The sequence below is a fragment of the Trichomycterus rosablanca genome, chromosome 1 (assembly GCF_030014385.1).
Source record: "Trichomycterus rosablanca isolate fTriRos1 chromosome 1, fTriRos1.hap1, whole genome shotgun sequence".
Lineage (NCBI taxonomy): Eukaryota > Metazoa > Chordata > Actinopteri > Siluriformes > Trichomycteridae > Trichomycterus > Trichomycterus rosablanca.
Window position 1 is genome coordinate 18,255,338 of NC_085988.1, and position 22,203 is coordinate 18,277,540.

At 41.9% G+C, this 22,203-nt stretch overlaps 1 protein-coding gene across 1 annotated transcript in view; it reads left to right on the forward strand.

Annotated features, from left to right (window-relative positions):
- The window catches only part of LOC134303218 (cilia- and flagella-associated protein 69-like), a 44,939-nt gene that overhangs the window by 16,320 nt on the left and 6,416 nt on the right, over positions 1 to 22,203 (forward strand). The window contains exons 12-19 of the mRNA XM_062988592.1: positions 1,593 to 1,827; positions 3,607 to 3,777; positions 6,092 to 6,207; positions 6,315 to 6,433; positions 15,801 to 15,882; positions 17,326 to 17,518; positions 17,606 to 17,743; positions 17,837 to 17,913. Of these exons, the coding sequence (XP_062844662.1) occupies positions 1,593 to 1,827; positions 3,607 to 3,777; positions 6,092 to 6,207; positions 6,315 to 6,433; positions 15,801 to 15,882; positions 17,326 to 17,518; positions 17,606 to 17,743; positions 17,837 to 17,913 (1,131 nt within the window). The remainder of the gene's footprint in view (positions 1 to 1,592; positions 1,828 to 3,606; positions 3,778 to 6,091; positions 6,208 to 6,314; positions 6,434 to 15,800; positions 15,883 to 17,325; positions 17,519 to 17,605; positions 17,744 to 17,836; positions 17,914 to 22,203) is intronic.

The following is a 22,203-nucleotide window of genomic DNA, read 5'->3' on the forward strand; positions in this document are numbered from 1 at the left end:
GAATACACAGTGCATCGCAGTTGCAGGGCTGTTTTGGCAGCAAAAGGGGGACCAACACAATATGATATGGTGATCATAATGTTATGCCTCATTGGTGTATTTGACTGAGAAGAAGAAGAGTGCCTTTATTTGTCATATATACATTGTACGGCGCCCCTGGAACAAAGAGGGTTAAGGGTAAGGATGTTCCGATCAGGTTTTTTTGTTCCCGATTCCAATCATTAATTTTGATCCCGATCCGATACCGAGTCTCAAACCAATACTTGTATTTTCTAGATATTGTCTAGATAAGAACTAGATAATACTATTCACACAGTGCACACTTCAAGTACATTACAGTTATTCAAATTAATCCAATGTACATGTTTAACAACTGAATAGCTCTGCAGTGCTGTAGTAAAAAAATTGCCTGCATCCAAGCTATTACTTAATGTTCTTTTACAAAATAAAAGTAAACAAACTTAGTGCAGCATTGTAGCAGTAAAACTAGAACACTCAAAATGAGGTGAAGGTTCTTTTTGAGGAAAATCAGCATCTCTGCTGTTAGCGGACAGCTGGTTCCTCTTCTCATCATATAATAATAAACTCACTGTATTCGACTGAGTGTTTATTTTTTAGGTGCCGTATCAAATTGGTAGTAATTGTAGAACGTTTGGTTAAATGATATCTGGTTTGTTTCTTATGAGCCACCGTACTTGTATGCGTGTTGTAACTGTAACAAACTTTTCTGTGGTTGTATTGTGACAGTGGTTTGATGGACGTTTCTACGCGAAGTGAGTGTGTTTTGACCCTTTGGGGCTTCCATAGTGCATAGAATAGCGTGCTTGGATAACGCAATGACTCTACGTAGCTGTCCGCTATTCGGTTCCGTAACAGAAGAAGTTAATAAAGTGTTCTGCTCCCGACAATTTGTGAATATACCGTGTATTTATTTCTTTATTAAGCGAGTGCATCACTACAACGCTCGGTTACATAACTAAGGCAATCAGAGTGCTTGATACTGAGATGTCGTTCAGTCTTGTAACACATAAACTCGTAAAAGCTGTATGTTATGGTCCTGAAGTTTTCATACTCTGATTAAAAGTTATTGTTTTGTAAACCGGTGTGATTCTTGACTCACACACCATATAAACAGTAAAATTCTACAGTAATGAACGCAGCTCTGCTACTACCGCCTCGTGAAACGCTCGCAGTGCAGACATTACACTTCACTGTTGGACTTGTTTCACTTTCCAATTTAAAGTATTTCCACACAGCGGACATGCTGACGTAAAACAAAGGATCGGGCTTAGGATCGGCCTTAGTAAAGCCGATACCGATCAGTTAAAAAATGCCTTGATCGGGACATCCCTAGTTAAGGGCCTTGCTCAAGGACCCAACAGCGGCTGGATTTTAACCGACAATCTTACGATTGATAGCCGATGTGCATATCTGCATATTTGGACCACCTAAATATTTCTGGGGACACTATAGGCTACTTTAAACCAAATCAGCTTTTAAATGTAAGGCTACTGTCTTTGATATGGCTGGCATTGTAGAAATAAAAGTGAATGCTTATGATCAAGTGTGTGTAATCTGTGTGGTTTGTGTAGCTGTTTAAAGAAAACCGTGTGATGCTGGCTCTGATGCTGCTGATTCGACCCGGCTCCTCAGAGGGCAGGCGTAGTGGGAAGACCCGGCGCAGTTGGACATCCATTCAGCTGGAAGAGCTGCAACTTCAGGCATTAGCCGCTCTGTCCACAGTGGCACCGCTCATGCTGGATGAGTACATGGCGTGCCAGGCTAACACTTGCCTCCTCGTGCTTCTGGACTGGTGCTTACAGCAAGGTAACAGACCTGTGGTCGGAAATCAACTGTTAATACTAATGTACAGGAGCCGCTCAGGTGGCGCAGCGGTAAAAAGACACACTGCAACCAGAGCTGGATTCTGAGTACATCGTATCGAATCCAGCTCTGCCTTACCGGTTCGAGGCTGAGTGGCTGTATGAGCAACGATTGGCCGGTTGCTCAGTTGGGGGGCGTGACAAAGAACCAGATGTGGGTCTCTCTCGGTCAGAATGCGATTACGACCTCTGCCGGCTGATTAGAGGTGCCTGCACAGAGATGAGGAAGAGTGCCCTTAGGGTGTGTCTCTCCGCATGCACAACACTCAACAATGTGTGGGTGGCAAAAATGCATCCGGCTGCTGCACATGTTTCAGAGGGGATATGGGTTAGCTTCGATCTTCTCGGTCAGGGCAGGGTTCGGCATAGACAGAGAGGAAGCACAATGCAAATTGAACAATTGGATGAGCTAAAGGGGGAGAAAAAGGGGGAAAAAATACTGATGTACAGTGGAAACCCGAATTGTGGAACATAGTAAAGTGCAACGTGCCACATAAAGCCCTGTGTGGTGCACAGCTTACTAGTCAAATTCGTCACTTTTGGCCGTTTTAAAAGTATTCAGACCCCTTGACTTTTTCCACGCTATATTCCCTTGTAGATTAAATGTTTTATTTATTTTCCCCCAATTTTCCTCTCAATCTAGTAGTATCCAATTACCTGATTGCATTACGCTTCCTTTCTACTGATGCTGACCTCTTCCCTGGTTGAGGAGAGCCATGACTAACACATGCCCCCTCCGACACATGTGCAATAGCCGACTGCATCTTTTCAACACACCCTGATCACCGCATTATCCCTCGTCTCTGTGCAGGCACCATTAATCAGCCAGCAGAGGTCGTAACTACATCAGTTATGAGGTCCTGGCTACGGCTCCCACCCTGTATGAACAACAGCCAATCATTGTTCATGTAGGCGCCCAGCCTGCCGGATGGCAGAGCTAAGAACCGACGAGTGCGAAATGTCAGCTATGGTGTGCTAGCGGGTTTTACTGCTGCACCACCTGAGCACCCTAGTAGATTCAGTTTTGAATAAAACATAATAACCATTTACAGCCATTTAGTCCACACTAATCACCCATAACGACAAAATTAAGGCATTTTTAGAGTTTTTCAAAATGAATTAAAAAGCAAAGACTTTTACAAAGTATTCACTTATTCACAAAAAGTATTCAGATCCTTTGGAACTCCTACGAAACTCCAAACTGAGGTCAGGTGCATCCTGCGTACTGTACTTACTCCTGAGATGTGTCCACATTGTGCATGTTATAACAGCATGACTGTGTAATCAGAGAGTGCAGGTGCTAGATGGGCCTGCCGGCACATTATGAAGTTCACAATTTGTTAACTAAACCGGGTATAGTTGCACAGCTAACATAACTAAGGAATGACAAAAGGATTACGCTTTCAAAACTGGACCGATTGACGCATTCTGTCCCCAGATGATGATTATGTATAAACATGCTAATGTAAACATGTATTATGTGTAAAGATATTAAGAATTAAAATAAATGGATGCATTTACATACAGTTTATGTATACTAAGTATAGGTCATTTGACATTTTATGAACTGTTGTGATTTATACAAACATGCACTATAATTAAATCCACTGTTAACAAATACAACAGCAAGCAAAACAAGATCAGCTTAAACGTGCATTCAGAATTTAAGCCATACATAATACATTTATAATAAGACATACATGCTCTTTTCCCTCTTTACCAGGAACAGACTCCCATTGTGGCCATGGTCAAGGCTTCTACGGTATTGGAGGCCAAGGTGAAAGGAAGGCACAGATGAGGTATTGCATACGTCTTCTTCGCTGCATGGCCTCGCTTAGCAACGACCTCATTAACCAGGACCTCAGCGACCAGGGAGCCATTAGCCAACTCCTTGGTGAGTAGTACGCCACATATTTTCAGCTCCAGAATTATTGGAATACCTGCCAAAGCAATGTTAAAAACAGTACACAGAACGGCATGTGTGGTTTATGAGCTCAGCATTACACTGAAATATCAGATACGTCTTAGCTTTAGAGTTAAATCTTCTAACAAACAAACTTTTTCAAAAGTATTTGGACACCTGACCATGGTCGGATATCCCTTTACAAATACAGATCCAGAACCCTGCTTTGCTGCCACTGTGTGTGAGTGTGTCTAATGGAATCTGTGCCCATTCAGTTTAAAGAGCATTTCTTAGGTTGGATATGAAAGCCTGGCCTGTAGTTAACACAGTTCACCTCATAGGTGTTCAGTAAGGTTGAGGTAAGTGCTCTGTGCAGGCCACTAGAGTTTCTATACAGCAAACTAGTCAAACCATTTCTATATCAGTCAGAAGATTGACAGTTCAAATCCGGGCTCTGCTGTGCAGCCACTGTTGGGCCCTTGAGTAAGGTCCTGAACCCGGTCTGCTTCAGGGGCGGTATACAATAGCTGACCCTGCACTCTGACCCCAACTTCCAAACAAGTTGGGATATGCAGAAAAAGGATTTCATTGTACTGTACACATGTACTGTATATGACAAATAAAGGTGTCGTTCTTCTGGATCTCGCTTAGGTTTGGCCATTCAGAAAGTATTCCAACTGAATCCTTTCACATTTTGCATACTATATTATGTTGTGGATTGGATTTAGAATGGACATAACTGTCATTTCTACCCATCAATCTATACCAGGGTTTTTCAATCCCTTGGGTGGGTCACGAGCCAAAAAAAATGGGTCACGGAGAAACATAACAAAAATTCAATAAACCAATTTTAATAATTTTACTCTAAATTGTAGTCAGGTGCATCCTGTTTGCTTTCATCATCCTTGAGACGTGTCTAGAACTCAGCTGGAGTCCACATCTTGCAACTTGAATTGATTGGGTATTATTTAGAAAGGCACACAGCTGATTTAATAAGAACCCACAATTTTCACTGCATTATCAGGACAAAAAGAAGCCATGAGTCTAAGAAACTGTCTGTGGATCTCTGAGATCAAATTTTTGCAAGGCATAGATTGGGACAAGTGCTCAAACTAACTCCTGTCTAATGTCTGAAGCACCTACAGTGGGCACGCAGGCATCAGAACTGGACATAGGAGCAATAGAAAACGGTTGATATGGTTGCACAGCTAGCATAACTACAGGAAAAGGATTACACTTTCAAAACCGGATTAATTGACGTTTTCAATCCCCAAATGATGATATACATTGAATATACATCGACCAGGCATAACATTATACATTATGACCACTAACAGGTGAAGTGAATAACACTGATTATCTCATCGCGGCACCTGTTAGTGGGTGGGATATATTAGGCACCAAGTGAACATTTTATCCTCAAAGTTGATGTTAGAAGCAGGAAAAATGGACAAGCATAATGATTTGAGTGAGTTTGACAAGGACCAAATTGTGATGGCTAGACGACTGGGTCAGAACATCTCCAAAACTGCAGCTCTTGTGGGGTGTTCCCGGTCTGCAGTGGTCAGTATCTATCAAAAGTGGTCCAAGGAAGGAACAGTGGTAAACCGGCGACAGGGTCATGGGCAGCCAAGGTTCATTGAGGCACGTGGGGAGTGAAGGCTGGCCTGTGTGGTCCGATCCAACAGACGAGCTACTGTAGCTCTAACTAAAGAAGTTAATGCTGGTTCTGATAGAAAGGTGTCAGAAGATCATGTGGACAGCCAGGCACGTGTGCATCATTTACCCACGGAAGAGGGTAAATGCTGCACACGTATTCTGTATATCAGAATATGTCTTTTACCCCACTTATTATATTGCATTGTTTGCACTTGTGTTATGTGTCGCACCCTGGTCCTGGAGGAACGTTGTTTCATTTCAATATGTACTTGAATAGAGCTGAAATGACAATAAAGCCCCTCTTGAAGTCTTGAACTTGAACACTAGAGATGGCACCAGGGTGCACAGTACGACAATCCATCTTGCAATGGTACCAGATCCTGGTACCTGGTACCAGATACCGCAGGACTCCTTCAGATGTCTTGTAGAGTCCGTGTCTCAATGGGTCAGAGATGTTGTGACAGCATATTACACGGGTGGTCCTAATGTTTTGGCTCATCATAGTACGTATATAACCATTACTAGATAAGTTGAAAGTAATTAAATATCTTGCATTGTATTGTTTTTAGTTAAATACATTTTTATACATGTCTGTTTACAGTCACAACTTTACTGGAATCAGGTTTCTATGTGTCCTGCTGTACAGGTCTGTTAAAGCGATTCCAGGAGAGGAAAGAGGAGGAGGATGCTGTATCTGTGGAGATTCAGACAGATGTGCTGGTCCTCCTGTCCAGCCTCTGTGATGAGGACATGAACAAGAAGGTGAGACACCTTAAGATGCTGCCATTCCCATTGCTTAAAGTGTAAAAGGTTAAACACAAAAATATAACACAGTGACACTTGAACATGCGGATATGTGTTTCGAGCAGGATTTGTTTGGAGCACAGGGTGTGGAGGTGATGGTTCATTATTTAAAAATGGATCCGGCTCAGCTGTACAGCGGTCTGGGACATAACAGACTCTTCCTCTCTGCTGTGGACTGTGTATGGTGAGCCATGAACTATATTCATATATATATACAGAGCAGGTATTATTTGGGTGGTGGATCATTCTCAGCAGTGCAGTGACACTGACATGGTGGTGGTGTGTTAGTGTGTGTTGTGCTGGTATGAGTGGATCAGACACAGCAGCGCTGATAGAGTTTTTAAACACCTCACTGTCACTGCTGGACTGAGAATAGTCCACCAACCAAAAACATCCAGCCAACAGCGCCCTGTGGGCAGCGTCCTGTGACCACTGATGAAGGTCTAGAAGATGACCAACTCAAACAGCAGCAATAGATGAGCGATCGTCTCTGACTTTACATCTACAAGGTGGACCAACTAGGTAGGAGTGTCTAATAGAGTGGACAGTGAGTGGGCACGGTATTTGAAAACTCCAGCAGCGCTGCTGTGTCTGATCCACTCATACCAGCACAACACACACTAACACACCACCACCATGTCAGTGTCACTGCAGTGCCGAGAATGATCCATTACCTAAATAATACCTGCTCTGTAGTGGTCCTGGGAGAGTCCTGACCATTGAAGAACAGGGTGAAAGCAGGCTAAAAAAGATATGTAGAGAAATAGATGGACTACAGTCAGTAATTGTAGAACTACAAAGTGCTCCTATATGGTAAGTGGAGCTGACAAAATGGACAGTGTGTGTAGAAACAAGGTGGTGGTTGTAATGTTATGGCTGATCAGTGTATTTATTCATTCATTGTCTGTTTTACCGCTGCTTTATCCTATTAAGGGTCGCGGTGGGTCCGATTCACTGGGCGAAAGGTAGGAAACTACCACTGGACAGGTTGCTAGTAGATCACAGGGCACACACGAGGAAAACATGCAAACTCCACACAGAAAGGACCTGGACCACTTCACCTGGGAATCAAACCCAGGACCTTCTTGCTTTGTGGCAACAATGCTACCCACCGAGTCGCTATATTGATTTCTAACAAAACAAGCTAAGTATTGGAATCAGGCAGTTGTAGCCTAGTGGTTAAGGTGCTGGACTAGTAATCAGAAAGTTGCTGGTTCAAGCCCTACCACTGACAGGTTGCCACTGTTGTGCCCTTGAGCAAGGCCCTTAAACCTTAACTGCTTAGACTGTATACTGTAAGTTGCTTTGGATAAGTTAATCATACTAAATTAATTCACATTATTGAAATTCTCACACAAAGGCAAAGCTTGATTTCATGCTGCATTTGTGAAGCAGTATTGAAGGAAGGTTTTCCAACACCAATATCACCCTTGTAAAAAAGGTAATAGTCGGCCTGACATAACTTGCACTACTTTTGGCAGCAGTGACTGCACTATCAGTCTTTATCATTACTTGGAGGAATTATAGTCCACTCTTTGTTGCAATACTTGTCTAAATCTTACGAACTGATGGAGCACAGGTAGCGCTTGCACACCAGAGCTGACATCTCAGTTGTGACGTGTGCCTATATGTTATGCCAAATTCACACTACACGACTTGCCAAGTCGTCAGGTCGCTGTACAGTTCACACTACACAGCTGGCTCTCTTGTAATCGGGAGTCTTTCAAGTCATTGTGGTTTTCACACTACACGACTGATCGGTGATAGGGGGTTTCACACTACACAATCTATCACCAACTGGAATCGCAGGCGATCTTCTCTGGTCTCCCAAACTATGTTTTGTCATGAAAACAAACGCGAGAAGTGAAGAGGGGTTTAATGATACAACGCAGTTGGGCAACTCATATCCAGATATTTGACATGCTAGATATCTTTCTTCAGTTGCTCAGATCGAGTTGTTGAGCAGTTCACACATAGCGATTGAGAGCTGAGTTTTGATCGCTGAGTGAATATGGAGTTGCTCCTGAGCCGGCAAATCTAGCGCCGATCTAGCGTCGGCGAGCGAAAATCAGGGCGAAAATCGTGTAGTGTGAACTAGGCATTACTTGGCTCATCTGCAGGGTGGGGCTGCCGAGGGAGAAACCTCATAAACTAATGCAAGTATGACCTCTGCTGTCTGATGAATAGCACCTGCACAATGAGGTGAGGGATAATAGAGGTCAGTGCATGGATAACTTGCCTCATGCAGGTGAAAAGAAGCAGTCGGCACTAAAAGTTTCAGAGGGGGCGTGTGAGAGTCATGTGACTATCTTCTGTCAGCAATAGGGGTAAGATACAATCAATTGGATATGACTAGATACGGGAGAAAACAGCAAACACTCGACCAATTTAAAAAAAAACTGACATTAATAATTTACTTGTTTAGGTTCCTTCCCAGAAGGTCCTGGGTTTGATCCCCAGGTCTGGGTCCTTTCTGTGCGGAGTTTGCATGTTCTCCCTGTGACTGCATGGGTTTCCCCCGGGAGCTCCGGTTTCCTCCCACAGTAAAAAAAACAAACATGCAGTCAGGTTAATTGGAGACACTGAATTACCATATTGGTGAATGTGTGTGTGTGTGTGTGTTTATGTATGTGTGTCTGCCCTGCGATGGACTGGCGCGGGTGTTACTGTGTGCCTTGCTCCAATTGAAAAGCTGGGATAGGCTCCAGCACGCTCCCCCCACCCCCCACCCTGCCCCGTGACCCTGATTGGATAAGCGGTTAAGACACTGAGTGAGTGAGTGAGAGGTTCCTTCCCAGCATACCAATTGTTCAAGTCAGGACTTGACTAGGCCTCTCCAACACTCTCTAATCTCTGATTTGAATTTGCTTTGGTGTTAGTGAAACTAAAGCAAATTGCTACTATTTTTCCAAAATTCTCCAACTACAAGTGCACCAGTTAGTACATACTATTTTGAAGCATAGTATGAGGCATTTTTGGCATGCAGTGTCCTCCAGTTTGTCTCCTGAATGCATACATTAAAGGGCGCCTTGAGGGCGGCACGGTGGCTTAGTAGGTAGCACTGTTGCCTCAAAGCAAGAAGGTCCTGGATTCTATTCCCAGATGGAGCAGTCCAGGTCCTTTCTGTGTGAAGTTCATGTTCTCCCCATGTCTGTGTGGGTTTTCTTCCGGGAGCTCCGGTTTCCTCCTGAACTGATGATCTTGTGAGACCAGTAACTACTGTTTCTGTCTTGAATGTAACCAAAGTGTGTAAAACATGACGTTAAAATCCTAATAAATAAATAAATAATAAATAGGGTGCTCTGGTGGTACAGCAGTAAATTACACTGACCCACTACTGCTGGGATTCAGGGTTTAAATCACCAGTGGTGCTATTGCTCGGGCAGATTTATACATACAGACATAATAGGCTGTAACTAAATAAGGGCTAAGGTCCTGTGATGGATTGGCATCCTGTCCGGGGTGTATTACTGCATTGCACCCAGTGATTCTGGAAAAACCGGACCTGCCACAACATTGATCAAGATAAGGTTGTGGTAAAACTGGAAAATGAAACAAGAAGAAAATACATTCATAATTTACAGAGTGATAAAAGTGTGTGGAAATTATTTATCTTCTTTTAAATTGATCTAGATAGATAGAGAGAGAGAGAGAGAGAGAGAGAGAGAGATTATATAATTATTATATAATTGTATATAACATATATATAATGATTAATCATTTCAAGATTTCTCTCATTTCCAGATTTAAATGACATACATTTTAGTTCAAACAGAATGGCATCGTTTCGCATTTCACTTTGGAACATTCAAGGTTTAAACTCTTCTCTGTTTAGTTTAAAAAGCAAAAACCCTGAATTTGTTAATCAGATTAGAGATATTGACATTTTAATATTACAAGAGACATGGTGTAAAGGAGAAGAGCCCACTGGTTGCCCCCCACACTACAGAGAATTGGTGGTCCCTTCTACCAAGTTAAAAGGAGTGACTCAGGGTAGGAACTCAGGGGGGATCCTCATATGGTTTAAATCAGAACTATCACATTTTATTGAAGTAGTAAAAAAAGGAGAAAACTATTTGTGGATAAAAATCAACAAACAGACCATTTCAACACCTCAGGACTTATTTATTTGTGCAGTATATATTCCCCCAACAGAATCCCCTTATTTCAAGGAAGAAACCTTCCCAAATTTAGAAAAAGAAACTAGTCATTTTCAAACACAAGGCCATGTAATGATCTGCGGGGACCTAAACGCTAGAACGGGAGACCAACCAGACTTCATCAGCACACAGGGTGATCATTTCATAACAGGAGATGATGTTCATTTTCCCACTTACTCCCCCAGGGAAAACTGTGATAACTCAATAAATGCACATGGAAGAAATCTACTGCAGCTCTGTCGAAGCCTGGGTCTGTCCATTGTGAACGGACGGACGCGAGGGGACTCCTTTGGTAAGTTCACATGCAGCTCAGCTCTTGGCAACAGTACAGTAGACTACATCATAACAGACTTGGACCTGACCTTCCTGAGAGCCTTCACAGTCAAGCCACTAACTCCCCTCTCTGACCACAGCCAAATTACAGTATACCTGAACAAACCAACTGTAAATACTAATTGGCAAAAACCCAGCAAACTATATACATTTAAACAACCCCCCAGGTGGGCTCAGGACAGCGCTGAAAAATATCTTCACGCAATTAGTAGCCAGCAAATTCAGACACTTCTCGACTTTTTTCTGTCAGACACCTATCCCCAAAATACAGAAGGAGTTGACATGGCTGTGGAAAATTTAAACAGTATTTTTGACCATGCCACTCAAATATCAAAGTTGACAATTAGTAAAAGCAAACCCAAGACCACCCAAGAAAACAAATGGTTTGATCAGGACTGCAAAAACAAGAGAAAAGAGCTAAGATATATATCCAATCAGAAACATAGGGAACCACATAATCAGGACCTGCGCACAAAATACTGTGAGGCACTTAAAGAATATAAACACATACTTAAAATTAAAAAATACAAATATATACAAAGTCAAATAAATGACCTGGAGAAATCCATTAACTCCAATTCATTCTGGAACCACTGGAAATCACTAAAAAGAACACAAAAGGACGATTTAACAATTATTAATGGAGATTCATGGAAAACCCATTTTGAAAAATTATACAGTAATCCATCAATGAATGTGAAACAATTAAATATATCTGAAAAACTACAAACATTTGAAACAATAATTAAGAATTACCAAAACCCCCTGGACTTCCCAATTACAGAAGAAGATTTAGAGGACAAACTAAAAAAACTGCAATCCAGGAAAGCCTGTGGCGCAGATGGTATTTTAAATGAAATGTTACAAAACACAAGCTATAAATTCAAATTGGCTATTCTAAAACTATTCAATTTTATTTTAAATGTTGGTCACTTCCCAAGAGTCTGGAATGAAGGACTCATAACTCCTATTTTTAAATCTGGCGACAAATTTGATCCAAACAATTACAGAGAAATCTGTGTAAGCAGTAACCTGGGGAAGGTGTTCTGCAGCATCCTGAACACCAGAGTTACGCAATTTCTAACAGATCATCATGTTCTAAACAAAACTCAGATTGGCTTTTTACAAAATCACAGAACATCAGACCACATTTTCACTTTCCACACACTCATTAATAAATATGTAAACCAAAATAAGAGCAAAATCTTTACCTGCTTTGTGGATTTTCATAAAGCTTTTGATTCAATTTGGCATAATGGATTACTTTATAAACTTATTGAGAATGGTGTGGGGGGTAAAATGTATGACGTCATAAAATCAATGTATTCACAGAGCAAATGTGCAGTAAAAATCGGAATGCTTAGAACTGATTTCTTTCACCAGTCACGAGGAGTAAGACAAGGCTGTAGCCTGAGCCCCACTAATTTATATATTAATGAATTTGCTGAAAAACTGGATCAATCCAGTAACATACCTGGTCTCACTTTAGGTGACACCAGCATTAAATGTCTCCTCTATGCAGATGACCTCGTCTTACTGTCACCTACAAGAGAGGGACTAAAACTAAGTCTAGAACTGTTGGAGAACTTCTGTGAGACATGGGCTTTGAAAATAAACCACCAAAAAACCAAAATTATGGTCTTCCAAAAAAGGTGTAAAAGTCAGGGGAATTATATTTTTACAATTAATAACACACAAATAGAACATACAAAAGCATACACTTATTTGGGCATAACAATAAGCTCCACTGGAAGTTTTGGCTTGGCTGTGAAGGAACTTAAAGAAAAAGCAAGGAGAGCTCTTTTTGCCATTAAGAAATCAATTCAGTTTGAAATACCCATTACAATTTGGCTTAAAATATTTAAATCTGTAATCGAACCCATTGCACTGTATGGTAGTGAGGTGTGGGGGCCCCTAACCCAAAATGATTTTTCTAACTGGGACAAGCACCCAATTGAAACTCTGCACACAGAGTTCTGCAGAAATCTTCTCAGTGTGCAGAGGAAGACCACCAACACGGCCTGCAGGGCAGAATTGGGACAATACCCACTAATATTCTGCATTCAGAAAAGAGCTCTAAACTTCTGGAAACATATCAAATCCAGTGACCCCCACTCACTCCATTATAAAGTGCTGACATGCCAAGAGCTGAACATGGAAAGGAGTCCCCTAACCCAGCTGGTCCTGAGTCTCAGTGACCTAAAACACACTAACATCACACACACCAATCAGCCTCACCACACACTCGCCCAAAACATTAGACCCAACCAAATTATAACCAAACAAAAAGAAAATTACATTAAATACTGGACTGAGACAATTCAACAACAACACAGACTCCAGTGCTACTTAGCCCTGAACCGAGATTACTCTCTGGCGGCTTACCTGACAGAAATGAAAGAGAAAAAACTGAGGAAGGTTTTGACGATGTACAGACTCAGTGAGCACAGCCTGGCCATCGAGACCGGGCGGCGCAGACAGAGCTGGACACCCAGAGAGGCCAGGCTGTGCTCTCACTGTGAGCTGGCAGTGGTGGAGACAGAGCTGCACTTCCTAACAGAGTGCCCCAAGTACAGCTCTATCAGGAGTCTATACTATGGGAAGATCAGCAGCATCTCCCCTGAGTTCCTACACTGCAGTAACACACACAAACTGCCCTACATACTGGGAGAGAAGAGAGGACTGATCACACACGCTGCACAACTTGTAGCAGCGTGTCACAATCTGAGGGACAACCAGTGAGGCTGAGCACAAATTATTATTGATTTTTACTGATATTACATGGTTTTTATTTTTATTTATTTTATTAATTTTTCTTTATTGATCACTAATAATCCTGTAAATAACTTTAATTCTAGAGTTGTATTTTTAATGTTTTATTAGTTATTTTTTTATTATTATTGTTTTTGTATTATTATATATATGTATCTTATTTTCTCATTTCTATTTACTGTTTATTGTTTACCGCTTTGGCAATAGTGTATCTAATTACATTCATGCCAATAAAGCACCACTGAACTGAACTGAGAGAGAGAGAGAGAGAGAGAGAGAGAGAGAGAGAGAGCGAGAGAGAGAGAGAGAGAGAAAACATATGATCTTATCAAATCTATGTACACAGAAAACCAGTGCGGAATAAGAATTGGCAATAAACAAACAAATTTTATCTCTCAGGAGCGTGGAGTGAGACAGGGCTGCTGTCTGAGCCCAACTCTATTTAACATCTATATTAATGAATTGGCCTCCATGTTAGAGCACTCTGCCACGCCCGGTCTCACTCTACACGACTCGGAGATTAAACTCCTGCTGTATGCAGATGATCTGGTCCTGCTGTCCCCCAGCGCTCAGGGTCTCCAGCACAAACTGGACCTGCTGCAGCAGTACTGTCAGACCTGGGCCCTGACAGTCAACCTCAAAAAGACTAAAATTATGACCTTCCAGAAAAGATCCAGATCTCAGGGAACCAAACACACATTTAAATTAGGACATCATGAAATTGAACACTCTAAAAACTATACCTACCTTGGACTAAACATTAGTTCATCAGGAAACTACAACCTGGCAGTGAATGAACTGAGAGAAAAAGCACGCAGAGCCTTCTATGCCATAAAAAAACAAACTTCTGTAGAAATCCCAATCAAAATTTGGCTCAAAATATTTGGCGCAATAATTGAACCAATTGCCCTGTATGGCAGTGAAGTGTGGGGCCCGCTTACACACCAACAATTTAACAAATGGGAACAACATCCAATTGAGTTTTGTATTTTGTAAAACAATATTAAAGGTGCACAGACACACCACCAACAATGTGTGCAGGGCAGAATTAGGCCGATACCCACTTATTATTAATAGACAAAAAAGGGCAATAAAATTCTGGAATCATCTCAAAGAGAGCGACCCACACTCGTATCATTACAAAGCTCTGCAATACCAAGAGCTGAGCAAAGATACCAGTCCCCTCATCCAACTGGTCCTGAGTCATTGCATTAACACACCATTAACACATACTAACACACCACTAACACAGACTAACACTATTAAGACTCAAGACCAGAACCTAATCAGAACTGATCAAATTACACATGAATTAAAGATAAACTGTTTGGCCTATTGGGAAACACAAACTAAACTCCAAAGTAAACTACAATGTTATTTGGCTCTAAATAGACAGTATAGTGTGGCAGATTATCTCAGCACTATAACTGATCCAAAACTCAGAAACAGCTTGACAAGGTACAGACTCAGCGAACACAGCCTGGCCATCGAGACGGGACGACACAGACAGTCCTGGATGCCCAGAGAGGAGAGAGTGTGTCAACACTGCTCTTCAAACCAAATAGAGACAGAGCTGCACTTCCTCACTGAATGTACAAAATACACACAAATTCGAAAACAATTTTTTACCAAAATCAACAAAATTATCCCCAATTTTAATTCTCTCTCAAACCCTGACAAGCTGCCCTACCTACTGGTGGAGCACAGAGCGAGCTGCACACTCGCAGCTCTCTACTTACACACCTGCCACCAGGTGAGGGACAGTGAGTGACCTTATACTGTATCCCATACACACTCACACATACTCGCACACACACATCATCATACACACACCATACACACACACCATCAAATGCACGCACACGCGCACACACACACACACTTACAAATACTTTTTCCACACATACATATACACACTTTATATACTTGTTCTAATTTGTTTATGTTCATTTTTTAAGGCTAATTACTAAGGTTATTGAACATCCTTTAAATTAATATGAATGTTTACGTATGCAATTATTATTATTATTTTTTTTTTTTCATTTATTATCTAGTTTGTAAATGCGCTTTGGCAATACAAATATGAATATTTGTCATGCTAATAAAGCACTTTTTGAATTGAATTGAGAGAGAGATAGAGAGAGAGAGATAGAGAGAGAGAGAGATAGAGAGAGAGAGAGAGACAGACAGACAGACAGAGAGACAGACAGACAGACAGATACTTCATTTATCCCAAAGGAAATTTGTTGATAATAAATTATTATCTACGACTGTATAACCATGCAGGTCCTGCATTGTTGGCTCTTACCCAACGGAGGATCTGTTTTTGGAGAAGGAGGGCATTTTCCTCTTACTTGACTTTCTCCAGGTAAGAAGCTATCTCAGACCATATTACACTGTACATGTTTTCATTGCCCATCTGTTCCTTTTAGGTAAGATTAAAGCCAGAAATATCCGGCAACAATTGGACAATGTTGACATGACTCTTTTATGCACAGTACAGTCCAGATTTGTGATTCATTTGGATCCATATTAAATAATTTTATTCATCCCAAAGGTGTTCTGTCGGGTTGAGGTCAGGACTCTGTGCAGGCCAGTCAAGTTCTTCCACACCAAACTGGCTCATCCATGTCTTTATGGACCTTGCTTTGTGCACTGGTGCCCAGTCATGTTAGAACAGGAAGGGGCCATCCCCAAACTGTTCCCACAAAGTTGGGAGCATGAAATTGTCCAAAATCTCTTGGTATGCTGAAGCATTAAGAGTTCCTTTCACTGGAACTAAGGGGCCGAGCCCAACTCCTGAAGAACAACCCCACACCATAATCCCCCCTCCACCAAACTTTACACTCGGCACAATGCAGTCAGACAAGTACCGTTCTCCTGGCAACCGCCAAACCCAGACGTCCATCAGATTGCCAGACGGAGAAGCGACATTCGTCACTCCAAAGAACACGTCTCCACTGCTCTAGAGTCCAGTGGTGGCATGCTTTACACCACTGCATCCGACGTTTTGCATTGCACTTGGTGATGTGAGGCTTGGATGCAGCTGCTCAGCCATGGAAACCCATTCCATGAAGCTCTCTACACACTGTTCTTGAGCTAATCTGAAGGCCACATGAAGTTTGGAGGTCTGTAGTGATTGACTCTGCAGAAAGTTGGCGACCTCTGCGCACTATGCGCTTCAGCATCCGCTGACCCCGCTCTGTCATTTTATGTGGCCTACCACTTCGTGGCTGAGTTGCTGTCGTTCCCAATCGCTTCCACTTTGTTATAATACCACTGACAGTCGACTGTGGAATATTTAGTAAAGAGGAACTTTCACGACTGGACTTGTTGCACAGGTAGAATTCACTGAGCTCCTGAGAGCGACCCATTCTTTCACTAATGTTTGTAGAAGCAGTCTGTATGCCTAGGTGCTTGGTTTTTTACACCTGTGGCCATGGAAGTGATTGGAACACCTGAATTCAATGATTTGGATGGGTGAGTGAATACTTTTGGGCAATATAGTGTATGGAAGGATTTCCCCCACAGGCCAGTTGTGCTGGGCAAAGATGGCAACAACATTTCGGTTTGAGCCAGTGGGACTGACTGTAAATAGAGAGCTTACATTCATGGTTATGACATATGGACCTTGAGTCTTGACCTTAAAATCTGGCAAATTCGATCATTATAATTGATCATTTCATTCTAATCATTATAATTATGTATAAAATAAGTTCCAGGCAACTATTACACTGGATCTCTTTAACCAGCACATGGTTTGGTTTTACCACTATCTCAACTTTTACTCCAAACTCAACTTCGTTCTCAGTCGAGCCAAAGGAGCATGCAGAGTGTGGTGCTGGGGACACTATCAGAACTGTGCGACAACCCCAAAACGCTGGCACACATTCAAGCCTGGAGGGGCAACAAAGACCTCACAGCTCCTGCACTACTGCTGCAGCTCTGGAGAAATGAGGAGGCCAAGATCGGAGTCAAAAGAGATCAGCACGGCAAACTTGCTGGTACAGATCTCATCAAGTCTTATGTTCTTAAGTTAAAATGGGTTGAAATCAGCACTGATTGGGCTTTGATGACTGTTTAATGTGTAGATGTGAAGAATCCCATCCTCTCGATGTATCAGGAACAGGAAGCACTACAGTCTGTACCTGCAAACACACCCAGTCCTGCTGTTTTAGACGTCTCAGAAAACCTGCGTGCCAAAATTTACACTCTTTTCTGCAGGCTGGGTAAGTGGGTTTGATGTATACTTTGATATATGGAAGTATATATGTATAAATAGGAAAATAAATTAGTCTATTTATCTATAACTGTGTTTGTAGGCTTTGAGAATCTGCCAGGCCTGACTACAGAAGACCAAATCACATTGTGCGTAGTGAACAGGTACCTGGATTTTAAGGTAAGCAAAGTGCACCAGCTTAAAAATGTTAGTGTATATCAAAGTCAAAGTCAAGTTTATTTGTCACATACATGGTCATACACACAGTACAACTAGCAGTGAAATGCTTTTGAGACTGCGCCGCCACAGTAGTTCGGAGCAGTCTGACGGCAGCCACCTCACCGGCGCCATCTTTCGAAGAAACAAGAAAAAAAAATGGGAAAGAAGGGGATAAAAAAAAAAACAGCAACCAGATTGTGCTCCCTTTAGGAGCACATTTTGGTAACACGAAAAAAACAGCCCCATACAGCACACAAGCACATGTAAAAACATCACACAACTAGCCACGGGTTAGGGATGGGATGGGGGGATCGGAAAAGTAACCAACTACTGTATTGGTGGAATTAAGCTAAGAAGCAGAGAGTGGAGACGTTTGGTGAGGGGGTTGGGAAAGAGTTCTGTCCTTCATTCCTGCAGCAAAAAAAAGTCTGTACAAAGTTCGCGATAACATGGCAGTATACAGCGCTTACTGCCAAGAATGAAAAACAGTCAGTGGATGCGGGGTAGGTACGTAGCAGCAAATCCTGCGGAGGAATTTCCTTATCAGCTAGGCCGTTGCTGATAACAGGGGAGCCAAGAGAAGAAATGACTATTGTTTTGTCTGAGCGCTGTAAAATTTTAACACAGACTCTCTGAATTAATCCGTCTCTGATTCGACTCATTTCGCAAATCCGTTAGTTTCTCCATGATCGATTCCATGGTGCGATTAATATGCGCAGTCTGAGTTCCAACGGCTCTGCCCACCATATTAATCAAATCAAATTGGGCAGTTTCTGGGGACCTTTGACAACTGACCCAACTCTTTTAATTTCCCGATACAGCAGGATAACGCCTAATCCAATCAGCGGAAACCCCACAATCAAAGTTCCGAATATGTAGACATCCTCTGCGTCCTCCAACGAAAGAGGTGCCAGGCACACGACTCCCCACTTCCCCCACGAGTCCGTCGCGTATCCTGCCAACTGCGTTCCGTCGGGGCATGTGGGTTCCCCCGAACCCGAACTTCTCGATGAGAAGATGGTGTCAATAGCATTCAGAGACCATTTAACCAATTCCATAATTTGTTCTTTGAGAAGCAGTGCTAGAAAAATCTCTGTAGAGCAGAGTAGACGAGACAAGACGATACAGGAAAAGCCAAGCAGGAAAGATAAGGCAGGAGGAAGGAAAAAGCGCGTCCGTCTTCCACGAGGGCGAGAAAGAATTATTACCTGTTTATATACAGTGGTACACTAAAACTTGACGTCAGTTGGTTCTGGGAGTGGCAGTGAGTTGACGTTGAGGTACAAGGTTTTTTTTCCCATAAGGATGTATGGGAAACCTGTTAATGTGTTCCATGGTCCCGTGGAATTGCATATACAGTGTATCACAAAAGTGAGTACACCCCTCACATTTCTGCAAATATTTCATTATATCTTTTCATGGGACAACACTATAGACATGAAACTTGGATATAACTTAGAGTAGTCAGTGTACAGCTTGTATAGCAGTGTAGATTTACTGTCTTCTGAAAATAACTCAACACACAGCCATTAATGTCTAAATAGCTGGCAACATAAGTGAGTACACCCCACAGTGAACATGTCCAAATTGTGCCCAAATGTGTCGTTGTCCCTCCCTGGTGTCATGTGTCAAGGTCCCAGGTGTAAATGGGGAGCAGGGCTGTTAAATTTGGTGTTTTGGGTACAATTCTCTCATACTGGCCACTGGATATTCAACATGGCACCTCATGGCAAAGAACTCTCTGAGGATGTGAGAAATAGAATTGTTGCTCTCCACAAAGATGGCCTGGGCTATAAGAAGATTGCTAACACCCTGAAACTGAGCTACAGCATGGTGGCCAAGGTCATACAGCGGTTTTCCAGGACAGGTTCCACTCGGAACAGGCTTCGCCAGGGTCGACCAAAGAAGTTGAGTCCACGTGTTCGGCGTCATATCCAGAGGTTGGCTTTAAAAAATAGACACATGAGTGCTGCCAGCATTGCTGCAGAGGTTGAAGACGTGGGAGGTCAGCCTGTCAGTGCTCAGACCATACGCCTCACACTGCATCAACTCGGTCTGCATGGTCGTCATCCCAGAAGGAAGCTGATGCACAAGAAAGCCCGCAAACAGTTTGCTGAAGACAAGCCGTCCAAGAACATGGATTACTGGAATGCCCTGTGGTCTGACGAGACCAAGATAAACTTGTTTGGCTCAGATGGTGTCCAGCATGTGTGGCGGCGCCCTGGTGAGAAGTACCAAGACAACTGTATCTTGCCTACAGTCAAGCATGGTGGTGGTAGCATCATGGTCTTGGGCTGCATGAGTGTTGCTGGCACTGGGGAGCTTCAGTTCATTGAGGGAAACATGAATTCCAACATGTACTGTGACATTCTGAAACAGAGCATGATCCCCTCCCTTCGAAAACTGGGCCTCATGGCAGTTTTCCAACAGGATAACAACCCCAAACACAACCTCCAAGATGACAACTGCCTTGCTGAGGAAGCTGAAGGTAAAGGTGATGGACTAAACCCAATTGAGCACCTGTGGCGCATCCTCAAGTGGAAGGTGGAGTAGTTCAAGGTGTCTAACATCCACCAGCTCCGTGATGTCATCATGGAGGAGTGGAAGAGGATTCCAGTAGCAACCTGTGCAGCTCTGGTGAATTCCATGCCCAGGAGGGTTAAGGCAGTGCTGGATAATAATGGTGGTCACACAAAATATTGACACTTTGGGCACAATTTGGACATGTTCACTGTGGGGTGTACTCACTTATGTTGCCAGCCATTTAGACATTAATGGCTGTGTGTTGAGTTATTTTCAGAAGACAGTAAATCTACACTGCTATACAAGTTGTACACTGACTACTCTAAGTTATATCCAAGTTTTATTTCTATAGTGTTGTCCCATGAAAAGATATAATAAAATATTTGCAGAAATGTGAGGGGTGTACTCACTTTTGTGATTTGTATTTTAGGCTAATGTAAAATAACAGGGTTGTTTTTGACACTTATACACTGAAAATAACACAAATATAATATGAAAAACACTGAAATATAATTAAAAAGAGTTAAATACAATAAAAGCTGCACTTTACCTTTACTTCTTTATTGTTTATGCTTGATCTTGGAATACTGTATTCTGTTCACTAAAGGTGCATTCACATGAGAAGTGGCAAAACCGCTTTGGGCTGCTGTTCTGTTATTTCCTATTTAGTGTGGTGGTGCACAAAGTTTAATGTGACTTATTGTACTAAAACAACAAGCGATGAATTTCATAGGTGGAGAGAACTTATGAGCAGTAATAATTAAGAGAAGTTTAGTGTTCTTGTGTCTTTCTTTTAATACATTAGGTCACATTAAGTTGTTTTTAATGATTAACGTTTAAGATGCTTTTGGAAGCGCTGATTCTTACCATTTCTCAGCACTCTGAGCTATAACACAAGTTTAAAAGTGAAACATCTAAACACATACATGTGGAGCTTTCAGAGTGAATTTGACGGTTATTCCACACAAATGAAGATTCATCTCATATTCGCACTTTGTTTTACCGCACCGCACCGCTCAAGCCAAGCGCTGAACAAAACGGCAGTCGCACACATGTTGAGTTTAAGGGTACAAATTTGTCGACGAAGATTTTGAGTTTAGGGGACGTCGAATTTAAAGGTACCACTGTACTCTTATAAATTCGGAAAAGGTATCAACTAAAGATAGCTTGAAATATGCTATGACACCCATAAACAATTTGAGACAACTATTGATAGCTCCAGAAGAAATTTTTTTGTGCCAACTGCCATCAGACTGCATAACAATAGCAGAATACATGAGCCAGCTCCCCCCATACAATAACTCAAGATCCCCCACCTTTTTTCCCAGCACTGGACTCTATGTTTCATTATTCACACATATGTATATATTTACATATAGAATATATAGTGTTTTTATTATATTGTTGTAATTACCATACTGTTGTATAGTAGTAATTGCATCGCATAGCTAATTTTTTTTTATGATTTCCTATCATAAAAATTTCATATTATCATTTCCTTTTATTTTATTTTACTCTATTTTATTTACTGTATTTACACTGTACTGGAGCTGTGGTAACACTCGAATTTCCCCCATGGGGATCAATAAAGGAATCTTATCTTATTTACCGACTTAGTCTAAAGAGAGTTAACTTAGCCATGAGATGCACATATAAAGCATTGACCCAGATGAGGCTGATAATGCTAATGTGCAGGAAAATGTTGTGGAGTTCTCAAAGAACTACACT